General features: G+C 43.1%; 2 protein-coding genes and 1 long non-coding RNA gene across 3 annotated transcripts in view; 2 read left to right on the top strand and 1 right to left on the bottom strand.

The window, feature by feature from the left end:
- The window catches only part of EIF3A (eukaryotic translation initiation factor 3 subunit A), a 29677-nt gene extending 22913 nt beyond the window's left edge, over positions 1 to 6764 (bottom strand). Inside the window, exons 1-4 of the mRNA XM_042863653.1 lie at positions 6641 to 6764; positions 2609 to 2799; positions 2288 to 2424; positions 488 to 651 (exon numbers count right to left, since the gene is read on the bottom strand). Of these exons, the coding sequence (XP_042719587.1) occupies positions 488 to 651; positions 2288 to 2424; positions 2609 to 2799; positions 6641 to 6689 (541 nt within the window). The 5' untranslated portion in view covers positions 6690 to 6764. The remainder of the gene's footprint in view (positions 1 to 487; positions 652 to 2287; positions 2425 to 2608; positions 2800 to 6640) is intronic.
- Positions 6765 to 8476: 1712 nt separating this feature from the next.
- Positions 8477 to 15325, top strand: DENND10 (DENN domain containing 10). The gene is made up of 9 exons (XM_042863607.1): positions 8477 to 8558; positions 8728 to 8924; positions 9794 to 9873; positions 10685 to 10833; positions 11014 to 11125; positions 11492 to 11592; positions 12477 to 12584; positions 13154 to 13248; positions 13999 to 15325. The coding sequence occupies exons 1-9, from the start codon at positions 8513 to 8515 to the stop codon at positions 14173 to 14175; spliced, it is 1065 nt and encodes a 354-aa protein (XP_042719541.1). The 5' UTR covers positions 8477 to 8512; the 3' UTR covers positions 14176 to 15325.
- Positions 15326 to 15981: 656 nt separating this feature from the next.
- Positions 15982 to 17183, top strand: LOC122175729. Its single transcript, XR_006177490.1, has 2 exons — positions 15982 to 16726; positions 17052 to 17183. It is a non-coding gene; the product is annotated as an uncharacterized LOC122175729 (long non-coding RNA).
- The last annotated feature ends 47 nt before the right edge of the window (positions 17184 to 17230 follow it).

Below are 17230 nucleotides of genomic sequence, written 5' to 3' on the forward strand. Positions count from 1 at the left end.
TCTTGGAAATTTTTTTTCTTGCAGAATAACATCCTGAAGTATCAGACTAGATTGCTTCCTATCATGTTCTGGACAGCATTTTACTAGGTTACTTCTGGGTCAAAACTGATAGCATATCATATTTTTACAATAGCCTTTACTGTACCTTACATTAATGGAAGACATTTGTCATTCTGGATAAAAAAAAAAGTGAAGCTGCCAACTAATCTTTGTAAGTTAGAAAAAGTAAAGACAACACCAGTAATACTAAGTATGCCCAAATAAACTTTTCCTTGTGTATTCTCCTACAAGAAAAGATTTGTGTCCAGAAAACCTCCACAGTTAAGAATCCCTGTAATTTTGAGAGAAGGATGTGCATACATAAGCTTAAGAGAGTGTTTTCAACTCCAGTGCAAAAGTAAGAGATGAATAGCCTCTCATTTTCTAGTTTTACAGTATGTAACACAGAAGTGCTGAGCCTCTCACAGTTTCCACCTTCCCAACCCACCTTGCTGTGCGATATCATGGTACAGGCGTTCCACTCTAGAATTATTACGGAGAAGATCCAAACACTGCCTATAGGATTCCCAGAGGAATTTAACCCATGGTGTCAAAAGCAGGCGGTCAGTACGATCCTGTGTGTCTTCTCCACTTACAGCACTCAGAAGAACACTACAGTTTTGGGGCAGGGGAAATGAAAGAGAGGAAAATAAATGGAAAAAGATGACAAAAGGTTTTATTGCTCACATTTCCTAACGTTTTTTTTTTTTATTAAATCAAGATCTATGATCAGACTGTAGGAAACCAAACTGCTACTTGCCACTGAGCATTAACTGCTGCTTAGTTTCAAACTTGTCCCTCAGACTCCTCCTTTAAAGGACAGAATTCCTTTTCTTGATGCTGTGTTTCATATTTTGACAGATGCATACAAGCTCCATGAGTAAAAGACTTCTGGAGGTGGTGTCCTTCACACAAGTAAGCAAAAGGAAACTAGTTCTAGGATTTTCACCTTTCCTGTTTTATCAGGCAGCAGTGCACTGTCCTTCTGTTAGCCTCAAATATCACTAGCTACTCAGATACTTTTCCACTTGCTGAAACATTCTTTTTAGCAAGCAGCAGTGCTGCCAGAGTGAGCTTACTTCTTGTTGACACAGAAGAAATGCGTGCCTTACGATTTCTATTTGCTCCATAGAACACTGCTACCATGTCACCTACAAAAACAAACAAGTTCAAAACATCCTTTCTCTACCTATTATTTGTAGGCTCAATTCAGTTCACCTTTTACTGTTTTAAATTTTGTCAACAAACAAACTGGATGGCACTAAAGGATACCTTTCCAACTCAGGTGCACTGTACTTTAAGTCTGAATTTACCTACCAACACACTGTGAAAGATACTCACAGAAGTATCTCATTGTACACAATCAAGTGTACCTTGCTACTTTTTTTTAAGTACCCTGTAATTTCTCACTGTTCAACCAACAGAAGCATAGTATTTTGCTAAAGAACACCTTACTGTTCCTCAGCTCCATGTCTTCTCCTTCAGCTAGTCCTTCAACCAGACATTTCTATGGCTCACCCTCAGAATGCAGTGATTCATCCATCAGCTCATAAAACTGAGATTATAAATACAATCCCTCCCTTCCTTTATATCTTTCATACCCGTGGTAATTTACAGCTGTGTCACTAGCCATCTTCTATGTAACCCATCAATATAGCACCCATCAGGTATCCTTTCAAGTAAAACATCCAGTCTCATTTCCTTTACACAGGTACTTCTGACTTGGAATCATGGTGAATCTTCTTTACTTTCTCTGTCAGCTCCCATTTTTATTCTTTACTTTCTTCCTAATTACATCAATAAATTCCTGAGCTGTTTGCTAGTTCCACCAGTATCTCTGTTGCAAACAAGGTGTTTTAGAAGAACAACTGCTGCCTTCTATAAAACTGTTAAGATACAACAATACTGAGTGCATAAAAAAGAAAACCACACATTCAATCTTCAGAAAATCTAACATTTTATATACGAACTTTCCTAACACTATTTATTTAACCACACCACACACTTGATAAGTCAATGCAAAAGCCTTAGTTCAATAACAAAGTCAGGAAATTACTGTTAAGGTGCACTACTCAGAATCACAAAGTTTCAACTGAAGAAGTCTTCTTTGTTTTCAGTATGTATTTTCTACATTCATACTCCAACAACATTCACTGAAAATCTAGAAATCTTTATGCCACTGCATACAAGCATGAAAGTAAGGACACTTTGCTATGAAACACTTATATTTTAAAGGCAGGCCTCCTACCTTTCTGGAGTTTGAATATTATCTAAGTCTTCTATGTCCAGCACCATCTGCTGGGATTCTTCCTTAGCTGCTTCTGTTTTTTCTTCAGCTAACTTTAAATAGGCTCGAACAACATCCTCTAAAGATTTGATGTTCACCTGTATCAAAGGCAGAACGTGAAGATGTTTCTCCAAGCGATAGGCAGCAAATATCTACACAGTAAATGCTACAAAAGCAGAAACATCTAAAATGGAGGTGAATTCTGATTCGAGACTGATGTTAGTTTTCGATAACGTCAGCTGACAGATACTATGCAAATAACAAAATATTCAGAAGCCATACCTGCTGGCAAATATTCTTGTACTGGTACAATCCTTCTTTTGCCAGATGACTCTTGCGGAGATCCACGCAGAGTTCCAGGTACTTCAGCATAATCGGCTCGTGGATTTTCTGCCATGTTCGGTGTTTTTTACTTTTCATAACATCATAGAGAACATCAAGGGCGGGCTGCTTTTTGCCGACCTCAAGGAATTCTGAAAGGAAAATCTAATTAGCACAAGAACTGCAAGCCTGAAGATGTATGTTGTTATGAACTGGTACTGTAAGCTTTTAGAACTAATCAGCTCTGATGAAATTCCATTGATGGTCTGATTTATGTTGCCATAACAAAAACGCTGGCACATGCAATTGCAGCTCTAGACCTGGCAAACAAAGACCTTGCCATTAACAGAAATGTTTCAGGATGGCAGAGAAGTCTCTCTACTCATTCATCAAGGCATGACCAGGCGCTTCATATATGTAGTACAGAGCCTACCAATATCATTCAACAAGATGCAAACCGTTCAAAGAATCTGATTTCAAAAAAAAAAAATCTCTCCTCAAACCAAAGAATTAAAAAGTTACTCAGAAAAGTTGCCTGGACTTTTGATTTATTAACTTCTCAACTCCAATTGGTACAGACATCCAGTTTACAGAACAGTTATACTAATTGTTACTAAGACAGTTCAGACATTTGTTAAACCAAACCTCCTGCTGAAACCTGCATCTCTTTCATTCGTTCTGTATGCAGTTGCTGTAACTAGCAGGATCTCTCAATATCACAGTAACTCCTGTCTATAAGGGCAGGGAGGCCCTGGCACAGCTGCCCAGAGAAGTGTGTGTCCCATTCCCAGAGGTGCCCAAGGCCAGGCTGGATGGGGTGCTGGGCAGACTGAACTGGTAGGAGGTGCCCCTGCTCACAGCAAGGGGTTGGTAATGGGTGGGCTTTGAGGCTCCTTCCAAACAAAGTCAGTCTGTGATTTGATGATATACCCACATGTCCTCAGCACAAAATACAGCAAACCACACACAAGCAAATACCAAAGCCTAACAGCCACCTATCAACATAAGCACAGGCCCTACACTTAAAAGCATTCTTAACCACAGAAAAGCAAGATAAAAGAATGTCAAGACTGGGAAGCAAACAGGATTAAAGACAGAATGGAGGGGAAAAAAAAAAAAAAAAAAAAGGCAAAGAAAATAAAGCTGAGTACAACCAAAAAGAAATGTTTATTCTTAAAGGAAGGAGGATGGAATTAGCACTTTCATTAAAGCACTTTGGAAATGACTGTGTTGCTAAAAGAAATAATGGCAGAATGGTTAAAAATAGGAACCTGCTCAAGGTACCCAGGCAGACAGGCGTGAGCCTCAAAGACTGCAAGGAACATTTGGGGCAGTCCTCATCAGATTTCACACACACACACAGATTACCATTACAACCTAAGTGTCCAAAGGTCTGGAATCTCACAACTGAAATTAAATATGAGTAAAAGTTGTATTTCAAAACCAGCAGGTGACACTTTAACCTAAGGACCACAATGCCATGCACTTGGGGCCTAGTTCATGTGAATAACAAGTTTGCATATGACGATCAAGGTCCTCTAGAGGAAAAAGACAGGGTCTCCTCTTAAAGATAAATAAGGTTAAAATGTGACAGCTCCTAGCAGCATTTTAAACTCACTGAGGGAATTTCAGAAAAGCTACCCTCTCTCCTATAATTTACACTGTTACTCTACCTTGGTGCTGCTTTTAGGCACTTACTGCTCAGCTTCATTATTTTCTATTTATGAAAATGAACTTGAAAGGCAAGTTTAATCTTGCAGCAGTGCCAGGCCATTTCAACCACCACATCTCTCAGTGGTCGATAACTAACTGGACAAAGCACAACATGAATTCATATTGTTCTGAGACTTTTAATTAACTCTGGCCAAGCAGAGTTCTTGCCAAAACATCAAATAATTAAGGCTAATTTAACACACGCTGTAGTAAAAGCACGTAACAAAGGGAAGCTGAAGAGTCAAACACAGACCATGCCTCTGTGTCTTACAGCAGAAACATAAATTATGGAAACAACTGTGACAGAGCGGATGTAAAAGCATCAGCCCCAGGAAAGCAGTGGGACTGGTATTTTTTCTGGTTTTTACATTATAGCACTAAAAATGCGAAAGGGTGTCTAAAACAGCAACTGAAGCTCTAAGCAGACTGGAACACCAGATACACCTTGATAACTACATCACTGTTAACCCCAAACCCTGCATTAAGGGGAGGTTTCAAACTGAGGAATGAAAAAAAGTATATTCAAGAAGCTGAAAAGATGTCCTTCACTATTCAGCACCTCCAGCAGAGAGCAGGATCAACACCATGAACAACACAGCTCTCCTCCAATCTGATCTGCATCTCTGACTACACAGCAGCACCAGATATTAACAGCCAAGGGCTTTGATCAACTATCTTTTGTAACAAAAGAGTCTTTTCTCCACATCTACATATCTGTAACCACTCCAACACTTCCTACTTATATGTACATCAAGGTCACAGGGAAGCTGAAGCATAAAATACATGCTCACTTCAGTTCCGTGGGTAAAGCAATAAAACTGGAAACAGCACTGAGCGTTCCAATTTGAAACATCAGTTTAACATAGAACTGTGTTCTCATGATTGAAAAACATATCTTGCGAATGATTTCTCTCCCTTTATTTTACTTGGACATGGTTAGAAAGAGCCCTTACTGTCTGCAAAGACTTGATACAGCTTGTTATGTTCTCCATTCAGACAGTGAAGGCTTAGGATTGTCAGCGTTTGTCTAGAAAACACTTCCTTTTGTTCCAGTCCTCATGGCCCACTCCTTCAATTCATTAGAACTTAGGAGGCTTATAGCAGTATGAGAGGTGGAAAGGTAACACTGCTCTTCAGTAGCAGCAAAGCAGAAAGATGGTCAAGTGATGCGAGAACTTCATCTGCCCATGAATTCTGAAGTTGAACACAAGATAGTGTACTAGCATACAGACACCTTTCCCAGTAAGAAGACAGCTAAAATTCAGCTCTGGCTTAGGAAACACTGGATCTGATATTCTTTTTGTATGTTTTGTGTGTATAGAAATTACTATAGAATGAATTTCAGATTAGAAATCTCGAGGAGATTCAGTATTTATTCCACACTTCTTGGATCTCAAGATACAAAGTTACTGGATTGCATCCAATCCCCAGACTACCCACCCCTCCAGCTGTCATTTCCAGACCCGTACATCAGCTGTAATTTCTGGATGTCTGAGTGCACCACTCTGTACCAATGAATGGTACAAATCATCTTGCTAGGTGCTTAAAATAGGACACTATGAAGAAAAGCGCCAAAGCCATATATTTAGCCTGAAAGGAGACAGCTGATAAACGCATCCAATCCAGCTTTATGCGTAGCAGTCAGCAAGAGGCAGCCACAGCGCGCTCCGACTTGCATTCTAATCTAGAGGCAAACCGGCCTGCGCGGCGCTGGAGGCGTTTAATCACCAGCGCTCTCACCGGGGGCACCAACGCGGTGTGGGATTGCTAAGCGCGCAGCCAACAGCGAGGAACAGCGCCTGGGCCCAGACCGGTTTCATTCCCCAAAAGCGGGCGAGGCTGCGCCGGACGCAGCGCTGGGCACGAGCCGCCGTGCAGAGCGTGGCCGCAGCCCCTCGCCTCACTCCCCGCCGCCCTCCGCAGGCCCCGGCCCCTCCGCCGCCCTCCTCCGCTCGGGGCCGGCCCTGCGCCTCCGCCCGCGGGGGCCCAGCCGGGGCCGGTAGGCGGAGCCGGGCCCTCTCCTCGCGGCCGCCCGGGCCTCCTCTCGCCTCGCGGCGCCATGCGGCGGCAGGCCCTGCCCCGCTCCTTGCGGCCGGGCGGCGCCTCGGCGCTCGCGGACGGCCTCTCCTCGGCGCCGGGGCGGCGGAGGCCGAGGCGTCACACCGAGGGGCCGGCGGCGGGGGGCTCGGTATCCGAGGCCCTGCGCGAGCGGCGGCGCGGGGCGCGTTCAGGGGAGCGGGGGCGAAGCTGTGAGGGGTGGGAGCGGCGGCCCGCACTGACCGTTCGCCCGCTTCAGGGCATTCTCGGGCCGCTGGAAGTACACCGGCATGATGGCGGCGGCCTCGGCTCTCCTCACAGGGCGGCGGCGGTGGCAGCGCGCTCCGTGCTCAGGCAGCAGCCCGCGAGGCCGGAAAGGGAGGGCCCTGCCGCCGCGCGCGGTGACGTCGCCGGAAGCGGAAGTGCCTCTCGGGGGGCGGGACGTTGTGTGTGGAGGGGCGTTCTGTAAGGGACTGAGGCGAGGAGCTGTCGTCGGGTGTGAAAGATTGTTTTGACACGGGAAGATGGAGTAACGCTAAGACACGTGAATTGAGCCCAAACTCCTAGCACAGCAGCAATGAAACGTACGAGGGATGGGATATTTGGGGTCAGTGGGTGCTAGAATGGGGCGTCTCCCAGCAGAAGCGTGTAGCGTTGCAGTGAGATCCCTGCTGGCACCGCAGATGGAGCTGCAAGCACAGCCAGCTGCCTCCCTCTGGGTTCTGAGCTATGTCCAAGCATGATTTAATTAAAAAAAAGAAGAAAAAAAAAAAAAAAGTCCACTTATGTATATAATTTATACTTCCAATGCAGCCTTCCTTCAGCTATTCCTAGTGCTGAGCCAGCCTTCTTCTCGAGTTAATGCAATTAACATAACGCCCATTAAGTAAGACCATCACACACTGCCTGTTGCAGCACAGCCTCATGCACCTGAAGCACACCCGTCTGTGCTGCTGTACCACCACTGACCCTGCAGTCTCACAGCTCTCTGCAGTGAATATGCTAGCAGTGGGCTGCAGGTGTGCTACCACGTACCTCCTATTGTTTAATGGCATCATCTGCTATTCAGGAAGCTCACTCCACTTTTAATAAACATCTCCGAAGTTCCTGATAGCCCCCAGGAAGTTTTGGATTGGGCAGGTTTTTGAAGGGAGCTGTAAAACATGATGGTTTTTTTCCATCAGTAATTTTTTTTTTTTTTTTTTTTTTCCATCAGGAGAGGGGTGGCCAGCAGGGACAGGGAGGCAACTGTCCCCCTCTACTCTGCTCTTGTGAGGCCCCATCTGGAGTACTGTGTCCAGGTCTGGAGCCCCCAGTACAACAAAGACAGGGAGCTGTTGGAGAGGGTCCAGAGGAGGGCCACAAAGATGATGGGGGGCTCGGGCACCTCCCCTATGAGGACAGGCTGAGGGAGCTGGGCTTGTTCAGCCTGGAGAAAAGAAGGCTGGGGGGTGACCTCACTGCAGCCTTCCAGTACCTAAAGTGAGCCTACAGACAGGAGGGGAATCAACTTTTTGAGAGGGTTGACAATGCAGGACAAGGGCAAATGCGTTTAAGTTGAAGGAAGGAAGATTTAGGTTGGATGTCAGGAGGAAGTTCTTTACTATGAGAGTGGTGAGGTGCTGGAACAGCTGCCCAGAGAGGCTGTGGATGCCCCATCCCCAGAAGTGTTCAAGGCCAGGTTGGATGGGGCCCTGGGCAGCCTGGTCTAGCATTAGATGTGGAGGTTGGTGGCCCTGCATGTGGCAGGGGGGTTGGAGATTCATGACCCTTGAGGTCCCTTCCAACCCGGGCCGTTCTGTGATCCTGTGATGGTTTTGTTCTCAAATGAAGCTACTGAGCTTTGTGAATTACTGCTGCCTTAACGAGGCTCGTTCAGCCTTTGGGAACAACCGGGTGTTTGGGCGCAGCTCTGCGAGGTCACTTCAGCGGGAGGGCGGCAGCGCAACCTATGTTCTTCACGTCGATTGTCCGCCGCCTCTTAGAGAGATGAGAGCTGTTAGCTGAGGAAGGAAGCAGCGCGATGGAGGGGGCAGCAAATGGCGGCCCGGCGGGGCGGGGCGGAGCGGAGCGGAGCGGGCGGAAGGCGGGCGGTGCGGGGCGCGGGGCCGGAAGATGGCAGAGCCGGAGACGCAGCTGCTGCTGGGCGTGGGGCTGATCGGTAAGGGCCGGGCTGCGGCGGGGCGAGCTCGGAAACGGGGAACGCCGAGCGACGTAAAGCGCGTGAGCTGGACGCGTAGGATGAGGCGTTAATCCGGCTGTGGTTAGGCAGTCATCTCGCTTCCTTGCTGCCGCTTGGCGTTCTCACGCTGCCCGTCTTTCCGCCGTAGAAAAAGACAGCAACGGAGATGCTTTGTGGGTTTGGTGTTATCCGTCTGTGACGGCTGAGCTGAGGGCTCTGTTGCTGCGGAAATGCTGCCTTACGGATGAGAGTAAACTGCTTCATACCTTTGTGTTCGGCCAGTACAAGAGGACGTGGTTCTACATCACCACGGTGGAAGTTCAAGACTCTCCAGCCTTGAAGAAGGTAGGGCTGGGCCTGCGGGCTCCTCAGCAGAGCACGAGGAAGACTTGTGCAGAGCTTCCTCTGCTGTTTAAATGCAAACACGGCGCTGCCCTTCTGTGCCGTGAGGTTTTGTATGTGTACGGATGCAGGTCCTACCCAGCTGTCCGACTGGCTGCTTTTGGGAAAGGTTGAGATGAGTGGAATCCAAACTGAGCAATAAGAGTAAAAATGGAGATGCTACTATTTTAGCTATTGCACTTCAAGTTCATCCTTTTTTGTTTAATCAAAAAAGTTTTACAAACAGTCTTTCCTATTCCGAACTCTTATTCTTAGGGACCTAGAGTAACATTATTTAGATCCTTTCTTTTCCACTCCATTAAAGAACAGAAGACTGAATTTGCTTCTTTATCTGCCTATTATAAAGATCATTAAGTTGTCTGTTAAGTTTCTTCCCTTTTTCTATTTCATCCTACACTGTTAAGGAGCAGTACAACGTGATAGTTTTGAATGCATACAGAATGTTGCAGCACAATGTTCCTTGCCTTTCCTCAATCCGTAGCTCCTATCAGCTATGAGGCTGAACAGTATGAAAACGTACCTAGTTCTGTCTCAAAGGCAGTAGGAGATGCTATTTAAAAGAAAGCAAACGTGTTAAGTACGTTAAGCAAATGATAATATGTCTTAGATCTCACTTGATGGAGATAAGTCACATCAGAAATCCATTAGCTCAGCCTTTTCTGCAGTTTAGTAACTTGAATCTACTGCTTTAACTCACTTTATTTGTATGAAAGCATCTTGTCTGAGTGCAAAATGTTCAGTATGTAACAATCGCTGTCCTTATGGGGCTGTTAAGTAAGCTCTGTTTTTTTCTATGTGTGTGCCTTACTCAGGTGACCCACTTCTCCATTGTTCTGACGGCCAAAGACTTCAACCCAGAGAAGTATGCAGCTTTCACTCGGATACTCTGTAGGTCTGTATAAAAGTTGTCTTTCAGTGATGCTACATATGTGTTTTGATCTCACCAAGGCAAAAGATTAAATGTCATTATGTTAATACTTGTTCTAGCAATCTGCTGGAAATTCAGTCCTACAAACTGAAGCAGATTATACAAACTCTGGAGTTGGGCTTGATTTGAGCTTATCTTGAGCTCATACAGTAGGTGTTAGAAGCTTCAGGCCTAGTATGTTTTACCAGCAGTGAATAAAGTTTCAAAGGTGATATAACTTTGTGTCTAGCTGAAATTGAAGGTTGGTAGTTGATTGACCTTAACCTCTAAATTAGGCTACAACGTCCCTTGTTGCCTGATAGACAGCTAACAGTTTTGTTTGTGTTTAGTGAATAGTAAGGACGTACATCTATATTTTTCTTTCATCATTTAGCAAAGAGTATGGGAGAATTTTTAATGGTATGTGGGTAGTAGACAAAACTAGTCAAGTGCTCTGCATTAATATTAGAAGTTGCTATAGTAGTTGTTTTTCTGTGTGTGCAAGGCATCCTTAGTCTGGACACCTGCTTAGGCCTTACTGTTACACACTTCTATGTTATTAAATGTTAGTTCCTTTGCAAAACAGTGCACTCAAAATAGAAGTTAGTCGTTGATTCTAACATACAAGTTTTTGTAGGCATGTCAAGAGACTCCTATTTTAGTATCTAGAACTTCAACCAAGTGTCCAAAATAAGAATTCTTGCCTAATGGATTCTCTTTGCAGTACTGTCATTTTATTCATGTGGCTGCTGGTACTGGTTACGGTCCAAAACCCAGATTCTTTCTGTCTGCACAGAATCTACTTGAAGTATGGAAGTCCTGTGAAAATGATGGAGAGTTACATTGCAGTCCTCACAAAGGGGGTCTGCCAAAGTGAAGAAAATGGATCCTTCCTCAGCAAAGACTTCGATGCTCGGAAGGCTTACCTTGCTGGTTCCATTAAAGGTTAACTAATACCAGAACTCTAATTTATTTTGTGCAGTGCAGTTTACAATCCAATTTTTAATATGCTCTTCAAGTAAATAGTGTGAAGTGTTACCTGTATTGTTGTTCTTGAGCTTCTTTAAACAGATGAAATCATCAGCATGTATATTTTCTATAAAATATTCTTCCATTCCCTTTTAGATATAGTATCTCAGTTTGGGATGGAAACAGTTATCTTATATACAGCACTGATGTTAAAGAAGAGAATTGTGGTGTACCATCCTAGGATAGAAGCCATCCAGGAATTTACCAGGTGCAGTATGACTTTGTCAGTCCCTCCCCACCTACTCCTAGAAGTCAAACAAATCTTGAGTTTTCATTGAGAGTGCTCAAATTTTGGGGGAAAAAAAAATCAGAATACATTTAAATATATTTATTGAAATCCCCTTAGATCCCTCGTAGGGCTTTAGCCATTGTGCTTAGTTAAGACAAAGAAATTTAACTGGGTAGTGAATGATAAATTCTGCTTGCCCTGATAGCAGAAATCTCTGCAGTTAGTGTATATGTGTACTGAGACCTGGTCATGTTAGTTCTTCCTTATGAGTTGCCTTTCATGTTGTGAATCTTTAGTGCAGGTACAAAGTGTACTGTGTGTCAACTACTGATCTCACCTCCATAGGACTTTGCCTGCTTTAGTGTGGCATCGGCAGGACTGGTCAATTCTTCATTCCTATGTACATCTAAATGAAGAGGAAGTGGAAGCCTTGAAAGCCTGCACAGGTAGTAACGATTCATTAATAAAATATGAACCAAACTTAATTTCACTTTTTGTTGCTGCAGGGTCTTACAGCAGTGCTCTTTGGGGCAAAAGTGGATATTCTACTGCTATCGCTGTTGTTCCAAAGTAAACTGTGTGATTTTCTTCAGGAAAAAAAAAAAAGCAAATACCTAAGCAAGTATGTTTGAAGATAACTGGTTAATTTGGTGTTTTTGGATGCATCCCCATCAGCCTGCTCCTAATGCAGATGAAAAGAAGCTTTGAGGGTCTTCTGACATTATGAGGGATTAAAAAGCCCTACTGTTGCACAGCAGCAATTCACTTTAGATAAGCTATTTGTTTTCAAACTTTTGCATGCAGCTGGTAACTTCATTTTTAGCATTTTCTTTTCAGTTCCTAAGTCTGAATTTCCAGATTTTTATTCTGCAGGAAGAGGCCCTTTGCCTGTATGAAGGTTAACATGACACAGACTGTGGCAGGTACAAGGCTTCTCTATACAGCATAATGAACAAGAACACCAGTCATCTTCAGTATTTCTTCTGCATTACTAAGAGTGTTTGTTTCAGCTGACTGCCTTTCACAGAGAAAAGTTGTTCCAAGCTTGCTCAGCTGGTGTGCTATGAAGAAATCCTGCTGTTTTCACTCCTCAGTTGTAATCTAATAGTGACTTAGTGACAAGGGGCTCAAGTGGATATTCTTTTAAGGAAGTTGATGGGTTTTTCACTTGCAAATAAAAAATTAAGTAGTAAACCAGGAGTTTAACATTTCAAATTGACAGCCTTTTTGTATTGCATGTAGTAGCAGGGGGTTTCCACTATGTCTTGGAATTGTTTTTATTTATCAAGCAAGACTAAAATGATAATGTTAACAAAACTCTGCTCTCCAGGTTACATTGCTGGATTTACAGATTCTGAAGTGAACAGTAGACCAGACCTCTATGATGTGTATGTGAATTTGGCAGACAGTGAGATCACCATTTCCCCTGTAGTAAAAGGTTGGTTGCTCTGAGTGTTTTGGATCTGAGGTCTCTTTGTCTCAGAGTTGGTAGTAACTACTGAACCTAAGCAGTCTTAATACTTGTGCCAGACTGATTCTGAAAATGTAACAGGGAAGATCCTGTCTTTCTGTTTTATGGAGGCCTTGGCATGCTGGAGAAATTTGGAATTGAGAAAGACGTGCTTTCACTTCCAACAAATGTGTAACTGAGATTTGAAAACACTTATGTTTAGTAATTACATGGGAGAGACATTCAGCTGAGGATTACTGAATGCAGAGATATCACATGAATCTTTAGAAAAACATTGCCTGAAATACTTGGAGATTGGAAACTGTTTGAAAGGGAAGCCTGTATGTGCTGGTCATCTTGCTGTTCGTTGGTATCTGCTAAAGGTGGACAGTTAGCATGTGCCAGCATGGCTGCACCATTTCAGGTTACTGCCTTTACAGATAGATATCACGTGGCGGGGATGAAGAGGAGTCTTTGTTTTGCCTTGCTTTTCAGATACATTTCTAGGTAGTGCAGAATGGTCTTTTTTACATGGACGTGTTCTTTTTCTTGTTTAGAGGCAATGACAATGGGAAAACTTCACAAAGAAATTGGGCAGCTAATTGTTCAATCTGCAGAAGATCCAGACAAATCAGACAGCCAAGTCATTAAGGTTAATTTTTAATGTTTTTTGCTTTTAAATTCACTTAAATTGCTTCTATCACATAGTATCTGGCAGGAGCAGGGGAAGCAGCAGGAAAGTGGTTACTGGGAATGGGGCTCACGTAGAGTCATGTGCAGTTTTGTACCCTTTACTTTCTTACAAATGAGCATTTTTATTCTCCAAACAGTTGTAAGGATAACCTGTTTATGTTATCTCTTGGGTAACCACATTGCTGAAGAAACTTCAGAAATTTTATGGAGTCTGAGGCTTCCAGTGAGATGAACCTTGCAGTGTTACCCTATGGAGTGTGTATTTTGCTCAGTACATTGTCAATTGTACTATCAATACCTCTGAATGACTTCTACTGATAATGTGGGTTCTCAGCTATAAAATCTATTCATTTATTTAAGTTTTGTTTTTTTGTTTTTTTGTTTTTTTTAACTTCCTGCCCTATTCAATGGATTACTGCCCATTTCAGTATTGAGCAGCTTAATCAAAAAAGCTCAGTTAGGCCAGGGAGAAGAATCTATGGAGTGGCTGTGTTCCATCAGCTGCTCCTTTCATCAGTATTGTACCAGAGAAGAGCTGCTGCAAATTTGCAATGGAATAAATAGGGCCTTTATTCAAAATTAACTATTTGTCTCATTTTCTTTATTCCTTATGATTTTTTTAATAAGATTTAAAAACATGTAATACCTCATCCCTTACTTCTGGTTGCTTAATTTTTTTTTTTTATTTTATTTTTTTTGGTTCTTTAAGGATATTTCTCTGAAGACAAAAGAAATCTTGTCTACTTTAGCCTCACTTACTGAAGTTTCTGATGGCAATGAAAAACCAACCCTGAACTCTGAAGCTCTGAAACAAAAGCGATTTCCACCAGCTACAGAAAATTTTCTTTTTCATTTAGCAGCTGCTGAGCAAATGCTTAAAATCTGATCTGATGCACTTCTGGACTATGGACCAACTCCAAAAGCTGTCTTGGATGTACAAATAGGAATACCTGATTTTTTGTATGGAAAAATTAAAAGCGTAAGAGTGAATGCCATATTTACCTTGATGTAATGCAGAATATTGGAGCTTGACCTGGAGCATCCAGAGGTATATCTGATAACATTCCTGTTGTCACCTTTCCCCAACTGTAACTTTGTGTGTATGGTTCTTGCATTTCATGTTACAACAAGGGTGTTTATACACGTAGCGTGGGCTCGTACATCCAGGCTGTGCCAGGTGTTGTAGCAGCCGTTTGTCTTGTGTGTCCCCAGTGACAGACAGCTCTGACTTCTCTCCTTGTGTCTGGAACACAGGGTGCAGCATGTGTGCTGTAAAGCCAGTGTGTTTTGGATGTGCCCGTCTGCACAGGGATGTGCTGAACACAGAGTTGTTCTGAATGCTCATTCTGGGCTTCCAGGTATGTCAGGTTGTCAGATATTGCCTTTGCTCTGGACTACCTGATACCTGGAAATCCCAAATAAATGGACAAGTTCTCTTCTTTCTACTTGAAAGTGTCTAGGTGTAGAAGAAGGCTGTCTGGGAAAATCTGATGTGGTAGCCTTATTATGTAAAGGAAGAGGTATTTTAAAGCTCACATAGGAGTTGAGCACCTCTTTTGGACTCTTGCCTTACAAGTTTTTCCCCTTTCACTCCGTCCCACACCTCTGGTAGAGGGAAAAGAGGACAGGATTGCTATATGTAAACTGGGGCTTTCTGGGAGGCAGCAGACAAGTGCTGCTTTACAGCTGAAGTCATTTTAGGAGCTGTTGGGGCTCTCTGCTGGGAAGAATTAAAATTTGCCTTCCTGTTTGGTTGCATAGCTCTAACTCAGAAGTTTTGTTTGTTGTTTTTCCATGGAGCAGCCTGAAACTGATTTGTAACGTTCTGAGAAGAGCTTAGGTTCTGTGCAGGGGAATGCTGTGAGCCAGGCAACCTGTCTTCCTCCAGAAATGTCCACAAAAATAAATAAATTCTGCAGTAGCACTTTGTTATAAGAAAAAATAACCTTTTTTTTCTGGCCTTTGTACAGATGGGCTGTAGCATGTGGTTTTACCTAGAGATTTTATACTGATAATTAAAACTGTAGTTCTCAATATTTATGTTGTTTAAGAAATTGGATGTTTGCTATTCTGAAATTGTTAGAGGTCATCACTAACTGTGTGCAAGCAATATTGGTTTGGAAAAGGGTTGCCCTTTTGCTATGTATCATACTGCATTAAGAAGATCTGTTTTAGTGTGGGTGAGGAATGTGGCATCTATGTATAAAGTGGCTGGCTACTACAGTCAGTGAATGGAAGTGCTTCAGAATAAACCCCTATTTTCAGGGGTATCAAATTCTACCTTAAATACTCACTCTGTGGTTTAAATTCTGAACACAGGAGAGCAGTGTGTTTTATCTGAGAACGAGCTGCCTTCATTTACCTTCAAGTGCTCTGCAGCATTTTCCTCATTTGGCCATTAAGGTGGTGTGATGGGTTTGGATTTGTTAATTTTTCTCTTCTTAATGGTTCTTCATTACTGCTGTTTCTATTCTAGGGCTTCTATAGCAGTTAGAACAGCACAACTGCAAAGTTACACTGAAAATTCTCAGAATCTGCTTTAAGGTCTGCTGAGAAAAACCAGAATTTTTGTCAAGTCCTGTAATGCCACATTGTAATCGCAGAGAAAATCAGTTTCTTTTTACAGAAAGCCCTGCAGGTGTCCTCATTAAGGTGGTGTGGGGTTATGGGCAGCCACAAAAAGCAGAGAAGCTCAAACACAAAATAAAAGTTTTTTTTTTTTTTTTTTTTTTTTGCTTTCTTTTAAAAGCAGGAAGGCCTCAGTTTTAGATCTTGTATTCTAATACTTGTGTGACACAAATGAACTATAATTTTGCACTTAAAGAACTGGACTCATAGCATGCTTATGCTTATTAAAAACAACAATCCTGACCAGCCTAGCCTTTAATTTATGTGAATTTATTTCTGAGTGCTCACGAGCTGTAGCTCTTGGTTGTGCAATGCTGGGGTTGGAAATGAGGCTGCTGCTTGGGTGGAAAATGCACTGCTGCTACAACTTCAAACAGTTTTATCATCTTCTGTTGGTTGTCCTGGTTTAAAATATAAAATAAAAAGTATTGGCTTCCCTCAGCTTCAGCACTTTGAGAGAATAGTGCTAATCTGCTTAGATTTTCTTGATAATTGTTTCTTCCCAGGAGCACATTGGAATAAAACTTCAGTCTGGAAGGTCAGGGAGAAGTTTCGGCTTATTCTGCGCTTCCCTCTGCCTAGGATGCACACCAGCTGAGACTTGGGTGTGCTGCTTTTGATAGGGAACAGTCAGATGACAGTTTTACTTCCTCCTCCTAGAAGCAAAGACTGTGCAAGATGAAATTTTCATGCAGACCTTCTCATCTTACTGCCTCTCTGTCCTTGGATCAGTGTGAAATGATGACCGATGGTTCCTGTTGACTTGCTGAGAGACGCTGCTCCCAAAGGCGTGCAGCACTTGGCCAAAAGTAAGGCTTTCTGATTCTTGGAAGTTGCAGTGCAGTTCCTTCCTCAGGTGAGGAGGGAGAAAACGTGCTCCGTGCCTTACCCATTGCCCTTGTGATTTCTGTACTGTACAATCTCATCAGATCTCCACTACGCTTGCAAAAACAGTGGTAGATGGTGAACAAAGCCAAAGGCCTACAAGGGAGAGCAGGATTAGTAACCAATCCTTCTGGTTGCAGTTTTGCTAATTAAGTTAGTCCTTCAAGGCAAAATGTGTGTAATTTCTAGTGCTGTCATCCTTGTGGTTTTGGTTCCTGGGATAAACTGGTTTCCATATTTCTTCTGCAGGCAAATATTAGGGGGAATGTTCTGAACGGGAGCAATGTAATGCTGAGTAACCTGGGAAGGAGTGGCACAAGATGTCTTCAGAATTTCTGTGGAGACTCCAAAGATGGGACCACAGTGCTTTTCTGAGCTGCACAGCGTGTGGTGTTGCTGGTAGGGAAGCAGCTGCTGAGCAGTGCAGG

Source organism: Lagopus leucura, unplaced genomic scaffold (genome assembly GCF_019238085.1).
Source record: "Lagopus leucura isolate 7727_CA_CO unplaced genomic scaffold, USGS_WTPT01 Super-Scaffold_741, whole genome shotgun sequence".
Lineage (NCBI taxonomy): Eukaryota > Metazoa > Chordata > Aves > Galliformes > Phasianidae > Lagopus > Lagopus leucura.

Excerpts from the sequence above, each read along its gene's own strand:
- DENND10 (XM_042863607.1), top strand. The coding sequence starts at position 8,513 with ATGGCAGAGCCGGAGACGCAGCTGCTGCTGGGCGTGGGGCTGATCG. Across the intron at positions 8,559-8,727 it reads GCTGGGCGTGGGGCTGATCG|AAAAAGACAGCAACGGAGAT; the intron begins GTAAGGGCCGGG and ends TTTCCGCCGTAG. Across the intron at positions 13,249-13,998 it reads CAGACAGCCAAGTCATTAAG|GATATTTCTCTGAAGACAAA; the intron begins GTTAATTTTTAA and ends TGGTTCTTTAAG.